The 18,568-nt window shown below is 44.4% G+C and overlaps 1 protein-coding gene across 1 annotated transcript in view; it reads right to left on the bottom strand.

Moving 5' to 3' along the window:
• LOC309831934 (regulating synaptic membrane exocytosis protein 1) overlaps window positions 1-17,119 on the bottom strand; it is a gene marked incomplete at both ends in the record, with an annotated part of 217,497 nt that extends 200,378 nt beyond the window's left edge. Inside the window, 2 exons of the mRNA XM_082669309.1 lie at window positions 12,119-12,981; window positions 16,782-17,119. Of these exons, the coding sequence (XP_082525435.1) occupies window positions 12,119-12,981; window positions 16,782-17,119 (1,201 nt within the window). The remainder of the gene's footprint in view (window positions 1-12,118; window positions 12,982-16,781) is intronic.
• Window positions 17,120-18,568: the final 1,449 nt, after the last annotated feature.

Below are 18,568 nucleotides of genomic sequence, written 5' to 3'. Positions count from 1 at the left end.
AACGGCCAACTCTTTATTCCATCCCCTAAACCTACGTTGAGTCATTCTGGATGCTTTTTCCAGTCAAACGTGTCCCTGTATAAATAAGCAATTTTTTTTTCATGGGATGCTCATGTGATACAAAATAACAACTTTCATGGAAGAACCGGCACTTCATAATGTATGAAGGGTCAGGTCTGAGACTTGGTAAGGTCCTTGAAGACGATGAGGCCCTGTCGTCATAACCTTGACCTCACGTTGGAATCACCAAACAGATGCTAAAAACAACAATGATGACGTCTGGGCCTCAGCCCAGAACCATCAGATCAGGAGCTCTGGGCTTGGGGCCTGAACATTAGCATCTTGTTTACGAAGCTCAAGTGATTATAATCCTACAGTTCTCGACTCAGCCACAGGCACTAAAATAAATCAGGGCCTGACTGCTCACTGACCAAGTCAGACTCCCTTTTGGGGCTGCCTCAACACTTTTTTTTAAATTGAAGTATAGATGATTTTCAATGTTGTGTTAATTTCTGCTGTACAGCCAAGAAACTCAGTTATACATGTATATATATATCCTTTTTTCTATTATTTTCCATTATGGTTTATCCCAGGAGACTGGATATAGTTCCCTGTGCTCTATAGTCGGACCTTGTTGTTTATCCATCCCATATATAATAGTTTGCGTCTGCTAATCCCAACGTCCCAATCCTTCCCTCCCCCAGCTCCCCTCCCCTTTGGCAACCACAAGTCTGTTCTCTATGTCTGTGAGTCTGTTTCAGTTTTGTAAGTTCATTTGCGTCATATTTTAGATTCCTCATGTAAGTGATGTTAGATGGTATTTGTCTTTCTCTGTCTGACTTACGTCACTTACTATGATCACCTCTAAGCCCTCCAGGAGATTCTAAAGTGCATCCAAGGTTGAGGATCACTGATATGCTCTATCCCTCTCATTCTGTGGCCCAAGGTAATCCGGTCCTTAAAACTGGGATCAAAGCTGTTCTCTTGATCGGTGGCCTCTGGGCTCTTTCCTTCCACAGGTCTGGAAGCTTCCTGCTGCCAGAAGTGGGTGTCTCCCCATCTCTCATTGCTCAGGCCTATCTCTCTGACTCAAATGCCACATCTATTCTTCCTGCCAAATTCTTCCCCAGCTCCAACGCGAAGCCTCAGCATCCCAGCTTTCCCCCTAGTTCCTGTAACATGTGTTATCTATATATCCTATGTGGTGTCACAGAAATAGAAACACTTATTGAGCACTTGCTGTGTATCAGGGACACAGAGCCGTACCCATCACCTCATTTAATCTTTACGAGGACCCCACAGAATGTGTACAGTTATTCACTCCAAGTTCCTAAAAGGATGAACTTGAGGCTTACCAAGGTTAAGAAACATGCCCAAGGGGTCTAGTCCCTGGCAGTGCCTCAAACTATCTGTGTCTTCCTGATCTCGGACAGCAATCCTCTTCGTAACGTAACTACCCAGTAAGATTCTTGATGATCTTATACTTTCCACAGATGAAAACCAATGGAGACAAACCCCAAACAGGAGTATTTACCATGTTCATTAGTATGAACACAGACAGGCGGAGGCCTGGGTCTCTTCCCTCCTGCAAATACTATTAATATGAACGGAATTGTGTTCTACCAGAATTCATATGTTGAAGTCCTCACCCCCAGTACCTCAGAGTGCAACCATACTTGGAGATAGGATCTTTAAAGAGATAATCAGTTTAAAAGGATTTCATTAGGATGGCCCCTAATCCAACAGGCCTGCTGTCCTCGTAAGAAGAGGAAACGTGGAAACACACAGAGAAAAGACAACGTGAAGACTCAGGAAGAAGACAGCCAGGCACAAGCCAAGGAGAGAGGCCTAGACAGGTCCTTCCATGGCCCTCAGAAGGAATCAACCCTGCCGACACTTAGATGCTGCAGTCCCAGCCTCCAGAACTGGGAGAAAGCAAATTTCTGTTGTTTAGACCACCCAGTCTGTGGCACCTTGTGACAGCAGCCCTAGGAAACTGATACAATCTTACTGTGTACGCATCCGCCGCAGAAGAGTTTATCGGAATTAAAATTAGATCTGTCTCTTGGTATGGAACAGGTGCTTTTAAAAAGATCCAAATGCAGAAGTTCAGCTTAGGAGGTAGAACGAGACACTCAAAGAAGAGGGCCATAGGCAGTAACTATTCAATGCAGAACAGCAGTAATTACTGAGTCAGATGCCCCGTAACACAGGAAGAAGAATGATACACAAGGCAACATCTGGATTTCCCATCCGGCAGTCAGGATCAGGGAGTCAGCATCCAGGGACCCAGCTCCTAATTCCTGGACGGGATCGGTGAGGGCCAAGTGTTAGTTCCAGAGGGACTCGGGCAACAGAATTGGACTCAGCCACAAGCCTCCAGGGACGTGGATCTAGGAACCAAAACTAGGCACAAACCAGGGGCCTGGTCTCTGGAATACACTAGAAACCAGATTGCTAGGGCTGGGCCTCAACTGAGGACAGGACAGCAGCAGGACTGACGAAGTGTCCGTTCTCAGAGGTCTGGTGGGATGGTGTGGGGCCAGGATGCATTCCAAGCTCTCCCAGCTACAAATGGAAAATGGCGGCAGGGGCAGGGAATCCAGTGACTTAACACCCCCCATGTTCCCTTCTCTGTTCAGCAGTGTGTGAAAGGGGAGATTCTTTGTCTCCGAAGTCTCTCTCAGGCCTAACATTTGGTTATGCTGTGAAATTGAACCCAAAGTAAGGACAACATTTTCATTCACTGGAAAAAATGGGTCACAAACACGGAAGTATGATTCTGCATTTTAAAAGGATGTTGAAGCACAAACTTATGAGAGAAAATAGGTGGCACTGAAATCTTCAATATCAAATCTTTTTCTAAATGCACTTTGAAGCGCAAATGTTTCCCCTCAAAATGTCCTTCAGTTGTACATCCATTCAAACACTCCACTTTTAAAATTATAAGCATACATGTCAAATTTGTAAGATTAGTTTTGAAAATGAAATGTAACCCAGATTTAACTGAGTGTCTCCTGATTCCAGAATAGAAATCTCTCTCAGATGTAACTAAAAGACTAATGTTTCTAGCCATGAATTAATTTGGGAGAAATATTATTGGATATAATCAGGTGAGATTTACAGACTTAATTTCTTTTCTTTTTATAGAACTTCTTTTTAGTCAGAGCTCCTGTTTTAGAGTCAAGGAGACTTTCCAGTCGTTTATATATTAGGCAGAAATTGTAACTGAAAAACCCAGCTCTTCACCATGATGTTTCCCCAAATTTTCTTATCTCATATTCTTAGAACATTAGGAATTAGCATGCTAGCTCAGAGCCCCCAACACAGTTATTTGTGTCCCCTCAGTATCTTTCTAAGATGTAAATTACACAGATGATTAAAACAGCTAACGTCCATTTCGTACCCACTGTAAGAAGAAATTAGTTCTCAGACTCCCTGGAAGGCATCTAAAACGAAGCACCTAACACTCTAAATCCTGGCTCTTTCGGTAGTTGAAAGGGAGAATTAAATTTCTCTCTTCCACAGCAACAGTAGGAATCAGTGAAAGATTAATGTATAAAAGGTCAAAGAGAAGGCAAGGCTGTCAGAGTTCCACATAGATCCACCGCTGTTCTGAGGTTCTGGTGGGTAAAATTACGTGAGGTCCCAGAAAACACCAAAACTAGTTACTCACAACTTAATAAAGGGGATGTTAGACAGCAATGTTCTGTTTTCCTGTGTTAATGGATATCAACTTCACACACGCACCTGATGAAAATTAGAATAAATAAGGGCTTGCCATGTAGCTACAAGAACTCATTTCCCCTCATGGTCTTTCTGCCCACACTGTCAATTCCACTTCCCAAGCTTATTTGCAAGCGTTTACTTTCTTAGTTGTTCTAATGAAAAGCACTCTCATTTTTAAATAATTTTCCTCTATCCATTGACCACTTTATTTGGGATGTTATCCATTGATTTCCAATTTTATGATATTATCTAAAGTAAAAACCAATGAAAGAAGAGACTTTAGCTCACTGTTATGTTGACATCGTTTTGCTTGCAAAAGCCAATAGTTTTATTTCTCCTTATGCATTTCTATTTTTAAGTGGCCTTAATCCTCTATTTCTTGGCCTAAAATTTGAATAGGATCTTGAACATTTTAGATGAGAATATTCATACACTTATCTCTAACTCTCTGTTCTCCAGATTCTCATATCTGTCAGTTTTACCTTTATTTTAACATGGACAAAATATTTATCTTCAATTGTGTAAAAACAAACAAAATATATATATATATAAACTATATATACACACACACACATATATTCAATGTGGAAGGGGGTTGATTCTAAAAACTGAAAACCAGTAAGTGGCATTTATAATATTATTACATGTAAATGCTCTAGGACCAAGTAAAAACCAGTAATTGACATTTCTACAGATGAACTGTCAGGCTTCCTGTTCACTCAGAGGAAACATTACCTAGGTTAATAGTCAAATGGGCTGCATCAACTAATAAAATGATGTCATATTCTTGTTAGCTTCATGTTTGGACCATGATTTTTCTTAACAGTTTTTCTCCCTCAGCTTTTGACTGTTCCTCTTTATTGCTGAAAAAGAAACAGCCTCTCTTTACCGGGTCGATAACATCATGTAAGTCATTAGTCATTGGATATTTCTTGGAATCCGGGATATTCTCCTCAATATTCTCTTTGGAGCTTCCTGGAAATGATCTCCAGTTTTAATTTCGACAGATTGCTTTCTGCACACGGTGTCATTCGGGGATTTCTTTGCACTGGATTCCTGGGTCAGCTCCACTCTTTCTTCTTTCTCATTTGTCCCACTTTCATGATTATTCTTCTCAGTTTTCTTGAGTGCATACATTTTTAAATCATTTTCTCATAAGCAGATTGCAAAGTAGGTTTTCCGAGAACCGAGAGTTGACTGATGATTTAGATGTGAATAAAACAGCAGTCTCAGAATGGTTTCCCTCCAAACTTTGAAGGCATTGGTCAGTTGTAGTCTAGAATCCATTACTGATAAGAAGTGTAAAGACAAGCTAACAGTTATTGCTTTCTACACAACCTCGTTTATTTTTTAACATCCAAAAGTTTATAGATTTTTCCCTGTTTCCTTGGCATGATTACTGTTGTTGAATTTCCTCTTATGTTTATAGCTGATGTCTGGATTCATCCTTTGGGCATCCCCAGGGTTGTATGGGCTTCCCTATGGGTTATCTTCATGGTTGCCTCTTTCTGGACCCAAAGGAGTTTACAGGTTTTATATCAGCTTTTATTTGAAGGTCTCAGATCACGATACTTTACTTCCAGCTTAAGATTAATCCATACCTACAGGCAAGTGTGTTATCTTTAGTCCAGATGCACGGTCTTGCATTTTGTCCAAATATCTCTGCCCAGTGCGATGGGTCTGGGTACCCAGAGCTTTCTCTTTGAGTTTTGGTCATAACATTATTATTTAATTATTTAAGTTAGTTATTTATTATTTTATTTTAAATGTCAAAAATATCTTGCACAGAACATATCTGTGCTTGGGTGGGGACGTTGCTCTCCACCCCAGCTCTCTCGCCTCCTTGGCAAGCTCCTCTGTCCCAAAGCAGCCTACTTTCTCTTTCCATCAACTATTCATATTTCACTTCCTTCCCTCTACACTGGGGTCTCATGGGGTAAGAAAAATAAATGCTTACGTTTCAGCAGCCATTTAAAGAGGAAGCCCTTTTAGGTTGTAATTGTTTAAAGGTTACAATTGTTTTAGTGCCTGTAGCCAAATTCTTACCACAGAACCTGATTTTATCTTGGGGTCTCCTGTCTGTAAAGTCCCCGAAAAGAGTCCTCTGGATAGCCCATAAAAATGTCACGGGGGCAGGAACCATGGCTATCTCTATATGTATCTATGTTTATGTCTGTATTTATTTATTTAATCACTATACCTCTAGCACCCTGTGCCTGGAATGTCACAAATCTTTATACAAAACTTGTTTAACATCATATAAATCATGTAATATTTATGGAATGTCACATAGAAATTAAAACATGACTACATGAATGATGGCCACCTTCTTTAATTGCAACCCCCCTTGAAGTTACAAGAAAAAGCACTAGGAGCATTAAAAGAATATAAAATGCATTTTCTGCTCTCAAGAAACAGAAGTAAATCAACAACTCCTGGGTAGAATTAAAAGTACTATGTGAGGGCTTCCCTGGTGGCGCAGTGGTTAAGAATCTGCCTGCCAATGCAGGGGACACGGTTCGAGCCCTGGTCCAGGAAGATCCCACATGCTGCGGAGCCACTGAGTCCATGTGCCACAACTACTGAGCCTGCACTCCAGAGCCCACGAGCCACAATTACTGAGCCCGCATGCCACAACTACTGAAGCCCATGCGCCTAGAGCCCGTGTTCTGCAACAAGAGAAGCCACCGCGATGAGAAGCCCGCGCACTGAAGGGAAGAGTAGCCCCTGCTCGCCGCAACTAGAGAAAGCCCACGTGCAGCAACGAAGACCCAACGCAGCCCAAAATAAATAAATAAAATAAATAAATTTATAAGAAAAAGAAAGTACTATGTGAGCCGTAGGCATTATACTGCTGGAGCCCAAAGAGGAAACTCCCAGTAGTTTTAGTTTAATGACTAAAGAATAATATAAAGTGTTGCATGAACTAGTTACATTTAAATAATTTAGTACCTGATTGTTGCGAGGGTTCTCAGCTTTTGTTCCTGATTCCACAATGTTTAACTTGTCAGGTACCCAAACTTAACAGTGAATAGTTCACACTGCCCACAACCTACACCCTGGTCCCCTGAAACTGTCTTTGTCTTTGGAGGAAAATTCAACCCTGTAATTAAGGGTTGTCAGTCTCACTTTTCAAGCACTCATTGTTTGCTAGCCTTGCAGGTATCATTTCTTACCAGTCATCCAGGTACCAAATGCTCCGACAAGGACTGCTAAATGATGCTTAGCAGTAACAGTTACAAACAAACCATTTAGCCCTTGTTATAAAGGTTGACCTCAGGAGCCATTCACAGAGTGCTCTAAAAGTTCAAAGGCAACATTAATTTGGGTTGTATTTTCCCCATACACTCCAAGTCAGCAAGAAGGAGAGGATTAAAAGGAAAGGAAATCCTGTTATCTAATGCCAGGCTCTTCTTCCAAGGACTTATACTTCAAGTTCCTTGTAAGTATAAGTGGATTAATCCCCTGATCCAGGCAGCAATGCTCTGCTTCTTTTCAGCACTGGTGCTGCTTCCTTCTCTCATCCACATCGGCACTGCCTGCATCTCTTTCTTTCTCCTTAAGCCTCTTGACTCACTTCCTTAGGGGCACAGATCTTCACTAGACTTTGTCCCAATGGATCTTATTACACGTTTCATGTAAATCCAATTGCTATCTTATTACAAGTAAGATTTAGTTCACTGTTATTCTTCTGCATACAGAGATTTATATTAGGTAATTCTTATAATCTAAGAAATGAGAAATGCCCAATTTTTCCCAGTTGGCAAAGAAAGAGCAGTATGAACATTGAACAAACAGCATTCACTTTGAAACATGTGGTAGCTGACCTCAATTTTTAGACAAACTCACTAGATTGAGCTCACTGTTAATCCGTGTGTGTGTGTGTGTGTGTGTGTGTGTGTGTAATTACACTACACACGAAGCATCATATTGACTAGCAATGCTGTGTTGTCTTTCAGATGCCATTTGCTCAGGGAACCTTTTTTTTTCTTTTTAATTGAACACAAAGCAAAAGTGTATCAATGTATCTGTAAGGAATGTTCCTTTGAGGCATTTATTAAATTGTACTTCATTGTGTAATTATTCTTTTTTTTTAATTTATTTATTCATTTATTTTTGGCTGTGTTGGGTCTCTGTTGCTGCGCATGGGCTTTCTCTAGTTGCGGTGAGCGGGGGCTACTCTTCCTTGCGGTGCGTGGGCTTCTCATTGCAGTGGCTTCTCTTGTTGCGGAGCACGGGCTCTAGGTGTGTGGGCTTCAGTAGTTGTAGCACACGGGCTCAGTAGTTGTGGCTCACGGGCTCTAGAGCGCAGGTTCAGTAGTTGTGATGCACAGGCTTAGCTGCTCCGCGGCATATGGGATCTTCCCGGACCAGGGCTCGAACCGTGTCCCCTGCATTGGCAGGCGGATTCTTAACCACTGCGCCACCAGGGAAGCCCTGTAATTATTCTTTATTATTTCTCTCAACAGAATGTAAGCTCCATAAGGGCAGGAAGCATATTTCTTTATTTTTAACATCAGTATATCTACTGAAAGTGTTAAATCCACATTTGCTAATAAACATACAAACCAACTCAGCATAAGGATAAGGATAAAAATATAAATGGTGAGAATAGTACACACATGTTAATAAATGCCTTGTGCCAGTGCTATGGTCTAAATGTTTGCGTCCCCTCAAAATTACTGTGTTTAAATCTTAAGCCCCCCTAAAATGATCGCATTAAGAGGTGGGGCCTTTGAGAGGTGCTTAGGTCACAAGGGTGAAGCCCTCATGAATGGGATTAGTGCTCTTATAAAAGAGACCCCCCAGAGCTCCCCAGCCCCTTCCCCCATGTGAGGGCACAGCAAGAAGGTGCTGACTTCACATGAGTCAGGAAGAGGGCCTTCACCACAACAAGACCATGCTGGAGCCTGGACCTTAGACTTCCCAGCCTCTGGGACTGTGAGAAATTAAAGTTCTGTTGTGTATAAGCTACCTAGTCTGTGGGTTTTTGTTATAGCAGCCCAAACAGATTAAGAGAGCCAGGCACACATTAAATATTTACTTTATACGTGTAACTGATAAAGCGAACAAGCAAATGCACGGAATATAGGTGAAATTCAGCTTTTCTCTCCCACTGCTCTTGATATTTACTCCATGGGGATAACTTTCCCTGACCCTGAAGGTCACAGCACGGCATCCGTTCTCTCGTGGGAAGACATCTCTTCCCTGATCACTCTTCCTATAAGAAGAGTGATCAGGGAAATTCACCGGAGCCTGTAAGATATAAAACGGGTTCTTTAACCTCTTCCTTGTATATTTACATGTGGGTGATGATCTCAGCTTCACTGCAGTATTAGATCTATGGCAGACATGCCACAGGCACTGCAGGACAGGAAGAATGCTAACTTAGCATCCTGTTATAGATGCATGAGCTCATTCAAACCACTCAGTAACCTGACAAAGCAGCAACTCTTATCTCCACTGTGCCAATAAGAAAATGGAAACTTAAGGAGGTTAAAAAACTTGTGCAGGGTCACAGGGTGCTGGAGATGATCAAGGCTGGTCCCCAAGGGAGCCCTTAGTTGTCAATGGTGGGGCCTGGCAATGAAGTCATTAGTAAATATTATAGATGGTAGAATTTCTAACGAAGGCTGAAATCGGAAAACGTCTATGCTACGTTCATAGACATTCAGAATGAGATCATTTATAAATGAAGAGAAAACAGGGCAGTCTGTATCAGATGATGTCTCCTATGTTTCCGGAGGGGAAGACTGAACCCCAGCTTCAGAGGTGTATAAACCCCAAGTGGTCACCCAAGTGCCCGGAATGAGAATTCCCAAGAAAGGGACACAGCCGCTAGAGGCAGTATGCTCTTCGCATCACCCCAGCCCCATCTCTCCACTCACCCACACCACCAGTCATGCTTCTTTCATAATCTGTTGTTACCGTGAATAATTTTGCATTTCAATTCTAATTCCATGTGTCTTGTGATTTATTACACATATTCAAGAGGAGTTGGTGTAGACCCTTCCTTTAAGGAGTGGGAAAATACACATATATAACTATACCTATACCATCCCCATCGGGGGCTATCTGCACACCCAGTAAGCATATCCACTTACATTTTTACTTCACACTTACCTTACGGCTTAAGGGGAAAAAAATACGTGTTCACAAAACAATACTAAGGCATGAAAGGCAGCAAGAAGCTACTCACCATCTGACTTTTAAAAAACCTATAGACCATATGCAATTTATAAACATCAGTGATGAGAAGGCGAGCTGAAAAAAACCAAACTCATCCCAGACACACATGCATTCAAAAGACAGCTATTTCCACTTGAGTTGCAGTAATAATAGCGACAGAGTGAGCTTTCTTTAAACTTTTTTTTTTTTTTTTTTGCGGTACGCGGGCCTCTCACTGTTGTGGCCTCTCCCATTGCGGAGCACAGGCTCCGGATGCGCAGGCTCAGCGGCCATGGCTCACGGGCCCAGCCGCTCCGCGGCATGTGGGATCTTCCCGGACCGGGGCACGAACCCTTGTCCCCTGCATCGGCAGGCGGACTCTCAACCACTGCACCCCCAGGGAAGCTCACAGAGTGAGCTTTCTTAATTGTTCCCAAATATAGTATAAGATTGTTGGGGGATATATATGTATGTACATATATACACACACACACACATATATATAGAAAGAAAGAGAGAAAAAGAGAACAGAACGGTGGGAGAGAGGGTGGATCCACATGCACGCAGTTTGCAGGCAGAGAAGATGAGGAAGTGATTCTCTTTATAAAACATAATACTAACTGTGTAATTTACCGATTCTAAAGCAAGTCAAAAACTGTAAAAATAGTCAGTCACCTCAATATATGAATTCGTTAAGAAAAACACCAAGAACCCCAGCACTACAACAAAGACGAAAACCACAACCACTGAATTTACTGCTGTGGCCAGTTTAAATCTAAGGGAACAGCAGCAAAATGAGGAGAATCTTCAAAACAAACACGTGATTTTAACATTAAATTGAAGTATTTTCTAGACCAGTGCCACTTAAAGGCATTTTCTGGAATGATCGCTCTTGAGCACTAGTGGGAGTGGGGTATTGAATTTTTAATTTTATTTAATTTTAATTAATTTAAATATCTACATATAGCTATGGTATTGTACAGTGCAGGTTTAGACAGAAAAAAAAAAGTCAGCCCATCACGAAATGTTCCAAAATCTTTTGGACTGTAGTAGGTAAAATGAAATCTGTACTGCAAAGTTACTACCAAAACACGATATATAACATCTGCATGATAGAAACTTTGTAACTTGTTTACAAATTGTAAGAAAGATTCATTTGAAACTTGAAAAACGCTACCTCTGTGACTGGAGCATTACGCCACTGAAGTGTAAAAGAAGGTACACGTCCTTTTGTCAGCCAAATAAACCCACCCCCGAATAATAACTTAAAAACACAAGACTGTGTACTGAATTTCCCAGGATGAGAGCAACCAAAATCATGAAGAACTCTTGTAACCCCAATTTGGCACACGTGATTACGTTTTTTAAATCCCACTTCCGGAAATATATATATATATATATATATATATATATAAAGGACAACCTTCCATCCGCTGCGAGGCTGGCCAGAGCATTCCAGGTCCCACTTTTCTCCCCCACTTTTATTGAGACATAATTGACACATAGGTCCGTGGAAGTTTAAGGTGTACCCCTAACGACTTGACATACATAGAATGCCAAATTGACTACCACAGTAAGTTTAACATCCATGTCCTCATCCACTTACAAAAAAAATTTTTCTTGTGACGAAAACTTTCAGGATTTACTTTCTCAGCACTTTCTAATATACCGTAGAGCAGCGTTAGATACAGTCACAGTCACCTTGTTGGACATTACCAGCCGCGCTTCTAAATCCTGCACGCGCGCACCTGCCAGCCAGGCACACGCGCCCCCGAGCACCCCGCTCGCGCCTCGGATCCCAGCACACGCGCCCCCGAACCCCCGCTCGCGCTTCGGATCCCGGCACACACGCCCCCAGCCCCGCACACGCGCCTCGGATCCCAGCACACGCGCCCCCGAACCCCCGCTCGTGCTTCGGATCCCGGCACACACGCCCCCAGCCCCGCACGCACGCCTCGGATCCCGGCACACGAGCTCTCGAGACCCCCGCTCGCGCCTAGGATCCTGGCACACACACCCCAGCCCCGCACGCGCGCCTCGGATCCCGGCACACGCGCCCCCGAGACCCCGCTCGCGCTTCGGATCCCGGCACACACTCCTCCAGGCCCACACGCGCGCCTGCATCCCGGCACACGCGCCCCCAGCTCCGCGCGCTGACCTCGGATCCCCACACCCGCGCATGCAACCCCGCACGCGCCCGAGCCCGCGCGGCGCCGCTCACCCTTCTCGCTGACGCTCTCGCTCTCTAGCTCCACGTCCTCGCAGCTCGTGTACTCCGGCGTGGACACGCCTTCCTCCTCCGAGCTGCTCACCGACATCTGGCGCCGCTTGCCGCCCCTCTTGGCGCGATGCGGCTTGGGCGGAGACGGCCGCACGGACTCGGACTGGTCGGAGCTGAGCGAGTCGTTGCGCAGCATGGTCTCCACCTTCTCGCGCTTGGCCTTGCGCACGAGGACGGCCGCGCCGGGATCCAGGCGGCTCTGCTTCCGGAGCGGCTCCGGGGCCCTGGGCTCCGGGGCGTCGGCGGGGCCTGCGCCGGGCCGGGGCGCCGGCGGGCTGGGCTCGGCGAGCGGCTGGGCGCCCGGCGCCCGGGCCTCCGCGGTCCTCTCGGCCGAGTAGGCGCGCGGCGAGGCGGGAGGCGAGACCCGGGCGGCGTTGGGCGCGCGCGGGCCGGGCCTGCCCTCGGGCCCAGCTGCCGCCTCGGTGCGCGGCAGGGCCACGTCGCTGTGGCGCCGCTCGTGCCTGGCGCGGGACATCCGCGCGTGCATGCGCATCTGCTGCTCCTCGGGCGGCGGCTTGACCGGGTACCGCGCCAGGTTCGGGTCGCTGCGGTACCGGGTCTGGTACTCCTCCTCCTTCCTCTGCTTCTCGGCCTCCACCGCCGGGCCGTTCTCGCGTTTCTCTGGCACGTCGGGGTAGTCCTGGGACCGGCCTTTCTCGAGCCTTCGGCTTTCCCGCCTTTCCTTGCGCTCCCGTTCTTCCGTGGGCCCCTCCGCGGGCTGCCCAGAGGCCCTGGGCGCGCGTTTCCGCTCGCCCTTCGGGGCGCCTTTGCCATTCTGCTCTGCGATCCCTGGGGTCTTCTTCCTGTGATGCACAAAGGAACGTCCAGAAGGAGAGCAATGTGTAAAGCTCAAGGCGAAGACCAGACTCCAGAAGCATCCTTGGAAATAATTATTTATACTTCGATGTCTAATTAAAAAGCGAGGTGATAAAAGAACTACATCAAACCTGTATATCTGAGTAACTTTCTAAATAAGGCTCCTTTGTCTCACAGCATATTCCGGGCCTTCACAACTGGCTTTCAGACTTTAAATTCTCTATAAATTAACTAGATCATTTTAAAAATCAACATTAATTCAGTAAATGAACAAGTTTTATGAACCTCTGCTTGTGAATCAAAGACTTAAAAATGTTCTCGATAAAAATAATATAGGTAATAATCGAGGAGTAAACAGTAATACACACATATCAGTTCAAAACGATATATATATATTTATATATACCTGATATATATTTGGGCAAAATGTATTAACAATCTCTTATTATAACTGAAACTTTTAAAGCAACGTGAATCCAAGTGTGTCCATTTCAGGAATCAACTCCAATAGCACTTCCTCAATAGTAGAACGCAAGTACTTTTTATGAGATTATGTGCACCCCACCACTTTTTAGGGAGACGGTTAGGAAGAATAAATGGCTGAACCTTAGCCTTCATTTTACCTTCCCCAGGCAAATATAATAGAAATCTTGAAATTTTTGAAATAATTTTTACTTTTTCCTCCCTCTCCCCATCCCTGGCCTTCTCCCTTATTTCAGAAAACAGTCCAAAATGTATAGCACAGGGAACTGTATTCAACAACCTGTGATAAACTCTAATGGAAAAGAATATGAAAAAAGAAACCCGTTTTGTGTCCTACTTTTCTCTCCATCCTCTGGGAGGCAGTGGCAAAGATAAAGTAACGGAAGAGGGTTTGGCATTCTGAATCTTTAAGCTATACTGTTTAAGATACCCCTTCCAGCCCTTCTGTACACTGGAGTCCATCTGATTCGGGAAAGTCCCAGCATCGACCCCAGAAGTTACAAAAAGGGGATACCTCAGGTAAGCATTCAGGCACTGTATGCTGTACTATGCAACTAAAATGGGGGCAACCAAGGCTCTTTTTGGAATCCCGAGGTCCATAGAGAGGGCTTTCCAGAGAGAACATTGTTTGATTGGAAGTCCAAAAGCAGAATTCATGAACAAAATTTGAGAATAATATACAAGATGGGAAAAAGTAGGGCAGTTTCTGCTGTGGTTTTTCCAAAGTAGTAGTTGCTGAGCTGTGGGGTCAGTTTGAGGAGGGTCTGGTGACGATGGAAAGAAAGGGCAAAGGGTTTCCAGTGGCTCAAAATAGCAAAATAGAAGCATGACCGATGCTGCTTGAGGCATTTAGATCGCTCGGCCCTTTGAAGTGGAAGGGGTTTTCAGGGAGGGAGGAATTGCAAAGGTAGTATTGCCTTTTTCCAGTGTAAGGGGTCTACTATGAATACAATCCGTCATTATCAAATAGAGTTTTTGTAAGAGTGACGAATGCACTGCAAACTTTTAGTAGCTCATTAAGGCAGAGCTGTGCTTGCTGGAAGTTTCTATTGAGTCAGTTTACTTTTTTTTTTTTTTTCTGAAATGCTGATAAATGACACTTACCTTGCAGAGTTTGTGTGAGGATTAAAGGAGACACCATCTGTGAAAATGCTTTATGAAAGGATAGAGTATTATGCAAATGGGACTTCTCCAGTCTCTCTGATTCTTTGCTTCACTGAATAGGCCTTTTCTCACCTCTACCTTAATTGTTCCATTCCCACTAGCTCCTGATGAGTGTACAAAGTAGGACCACGAGTTCTTCAGTAGTTTAAACAGACGGCCATTCCTTCTGTCTTCCTTCTCTCTCTGAAGCAGGCCAACCCTGACTGGTACCCGGCTCTCCTTGCCTTTTCCTCCAGCCCCACGTCCTCATTGTTGTCTTAAGTATTTATATAATCAGAAAGGCTATTTGCCCTTATCAGTCTTTTTCAGCTTTCATCAGAAAGCCTCTTCCTGGCCCTTACTCTTAAATTCTTTGTAGTTTTTCACCCTCTATCTGAAACAGGACTCATATTTTCCCTTTAGAGATTTTACAGCACCCAATTCTTCCTCTTGTTTAAAAGAGATCATTGTTTCTGAGCCATCCTGAACTGCCCCTTCGATATCTTCATCTCCCCTTAACTCAGCAGTTTCTCACCAGTCCTGCCATCACTGAAGTGGCTCTTGTAGTCTTCCTGTCATGGCCTTTCCTGTTCCGTCTGCCCACCACACGTTCCTGGCTGTCCTATAAACCTGAATTCATAAGACACTCCTCTTTCCTGTGGCTCCCAAAGGACTCGTGTTTGTATTTTCTAGCTCTGATCACATCACCTTTCTGGGCCAGTTCACTGCCCGGGGCTCTGTCTTCTCTCGGAGATGGTGTGGTCTCTTCCCCAGGATCTGTGAGAAAAGGGACCCTGTACAAAGCATCTTTATGCCCTCTGGTTCCTGGCGGTGTTCAGTGATGGTAAACACACGGCGGCTACTGGCTGCATTCACTGGAGGCCACCCAAGGGCCAGCTGCTGAGCACACGTGCTCATGCAACCACTGCAAGGTGCCTGTGACCCCTCGTGGCAGAGCCAGGCCTGGAATCCAGACCTGTTCAGCTCTGAAGTCTTTGATCTTACTGTGTGGGTTTTGTTTGAAAAAGATAGCGGAAGACTTCCGTGGGTCCTACCCTCCCACCCAGTGGAATAAATAAGGGTCACACAGACAAAAAGCAGCCACCCTTAGTGATAACCGTCTGGTCCCCCAAACTCACAGCCTCGGGAAGAAAAGGGCCATGTCCTCCTTGTCAGCACTGTTGCCTAGTGCACGGCATCCTGTCTGGTCACAAATCCACTGTTTTTTTTTTTTTTTCTTTTTGCGATACGTGGGCCTCTCACTGTTGTGGCCTCTCCCGTTGCGGAGCACAGGCTCTGGACGCGCAGGCTCAGCGGCCATGGCTCACGGGCCCAGCCGCTCCGCGGCATGTGGGATCTTCCCGGACTGGGGCATGAACCCGTGTCCCCTGCATCAGCAGGCGGACTCTCAACCACTGCGCCACCAGGGAGGCCCAAATGAATGACTCAATCGACAAATTGAAAAATCTGATCATGTTAGCCCAGGCTTACAATCCTCTGAGGCTTTCCATTATTTCTAAGATAAAGTCTATGAAATTTAACCTGGCTAAAAGGCCCAATGTGACCTAGGCACTCAGACCCTACCAGTCACCTCTTCTCCACTCGCTCCCCTTCTCTGCTACTCACCCCCGAGCCCATAGCATCTTTCGGGTTGTCCCACCGGCCTTGTTCCTTCCGGCCAGGTGCCAGCGCCCTTACCTGGAGCACCCATCCCGCCCTTCACCTGGCTCATCCCTAGTCACCTTCAAAGCTCAGCGTAAAAGAAATGTCCTCTAGGAAGGCTTTGCTGACGCACCCACACACCCTCCAGTGGGTCAGTCCCCCATCCTCTTGTCTCAGAGCACACTTTCAACTACAGGACTCACTCAAACAGTAAATAAATGGTCCAAGAGCTGTTCTCAGTTCAGGGTTGGAAGTTAGTAGTGCAGGTGGGTGACTGAGTCAGATGACTTGTTTACATCCGTGCATGAAAGACAAGCTTCTCGGCAAAGGTCTCCTAAGGAAGGATACATTCTAGACAGAGACAGCCCAGGCCCAGTGTCGCCTTCCTCATGGGCCTGAGAAGTACCCCTTCCACATAGCCTAGCAGTTAAATTCTTGAAGATGGCTTTGCTCTCCATCTAAGACTTTGCCTTTTGCTTAAGAGTTGATGACCTCTTACCTGTCTCTGGGAGGCTCACTTCTAGACCTGAAAGAAGCCTGCTTCTGCTCAGGCCTCCCGGCTTGCTGCGAGGGCTCAGCCCCCTTTCTCCTGTCGGGCGGCACGCTGTGGGGAACCTGGTCCTGGGGAGAGGCAGTGGCTGTGCTCAGGGGGGTCTGAGACCTAGATCGCTCCTGCAGCCGGGATTTCTTTTCTCTCAGGGCCTCAGAACCAGCGCCTGTAGCTGTATCGCTGAGGGTTCCATCCTGACTTGCCTGCTGAGGGCCGCTTCCGAAGAACCACGCCCCTGATTTGGTTAAGATTTCTTGTTGCTTTCGACACAAATTGCATACCCACATCACCTATTTGAAGAAGAGAGAACGATATAAATTCTTTGCACTATTTGGAAATTATTTATTTTCATCACACTAAAATATCCCTTAAGGAAGAAAGAATGGTTGTCATCTTTATATTTATCCTTGTACATTTCTCATGAAAATGATCTTTGTACAAATCACCGTCAAGTATATGAATGCGTGGACCGAGATGCATCTGAAATCATAGACTTCTGGTAACCAGGATAGAGTTTTGCTTGGCATTTCTAACACTATGATTCTGAGTTGCATATTACCATGTATCCATCACATTTTGAATGACTGTCTTTGAAGTTTCATTTAAAATAGCTTAGTAAAAATGGTCTGAGCAGGGTAGTCGATTGATTAGAAAAATGTTGTAGGGCACCATAGAATTAATATTTATGTACATAAACCTCAGTGTGTCATAGGATTTAGAAGGATCTACTCAAAAACCATCCATTATTAAAATCAATATGACAAGATATTTACGTGGAACAAACAATGAAAGGTAGGCACAAAAGAAAAGTTCAGGCTGTATATTCTCTCTAGTTTACCAGCAATCAACTAACCTCAGCTAGAAGAGCTCTTTCGGAGCCATCATTTGGAAACACATCTGCTGATAAATTATAAGATGTTATCGCCACTTAAAATAAATCTGTATAGCTGCTCTCCTCGTGATGACACTTACAACGAATGTAATAATGGCGCCAATGATGGTAACAGGAGTAATGAATAATACAATAATAACAGCAACGCCCGCCTCAGTGACTTTTCTTGGATCGCACTTCAGTTTTTCCTTTGCATTTCAGAAACAGCACCTCCGGGAAAGGCTGATTACCAAACTCTAGGTCCTCATTTTCACTAATACTGACTCAGTCAACAATTGTACAAACATATCACGTAAGGATGAATAAATCCTCGAAACATTAAGTGAGAAACAATATAAAAGAGGAAAAGAAGAAACATTGTTTAGTTGGCGAAAAGAAGAAAATGTACTCCTGAAAACATTCAGATGGATACAAAGAAAACTATCACTTGTTATTGTTTACAAGACAAAATAAAAGCTAAAGTGAGAATAAGAAAAAGACAGAGAAAATATATTTTTAAAAAGGAAAATATTGCAGATGAACTGTTAAGAATTGCTCCCTTCCAAGCAAGAAAATTCAAATGAATTTTGAAAACTAAGACCAGCAGAGAGATTTGCTATAAAATGTTGAAGATTGATTATGCTTAACTCATTCCTCTACACTTTCTCGGGTTATGAAATGAAGACAACTCGGTCCACAAAAGCAGTTAATTATAGCATCTGCACAATGTATTAGATCACAGACTTCCCATTTAACGAGATGAACCATGCATAGTATACGCCTGTATCAGAATACAGGATCTATGGAATGGAACTTCAATTTAACATGCTTGCCAAATATGGCTATACTGTGCACAATGTATTAA

This window comes from Grampus griseus (genome assembly GCF_964374135.1).
Source record: "Grampus griseus genome assembly, chromosome: 13".
Taxonomy (NCBI): domain Eukaryota; kingdom Metazoa; phylum Chordata; class Mammalia; order Artiodactyla; family Delphinidae; genus Grampus; species Grampus griseus.
Note: the sequence above shows the minus strand (reverse complement) of the source record. Positions and strands in the feature narration are given on the sequence as shown.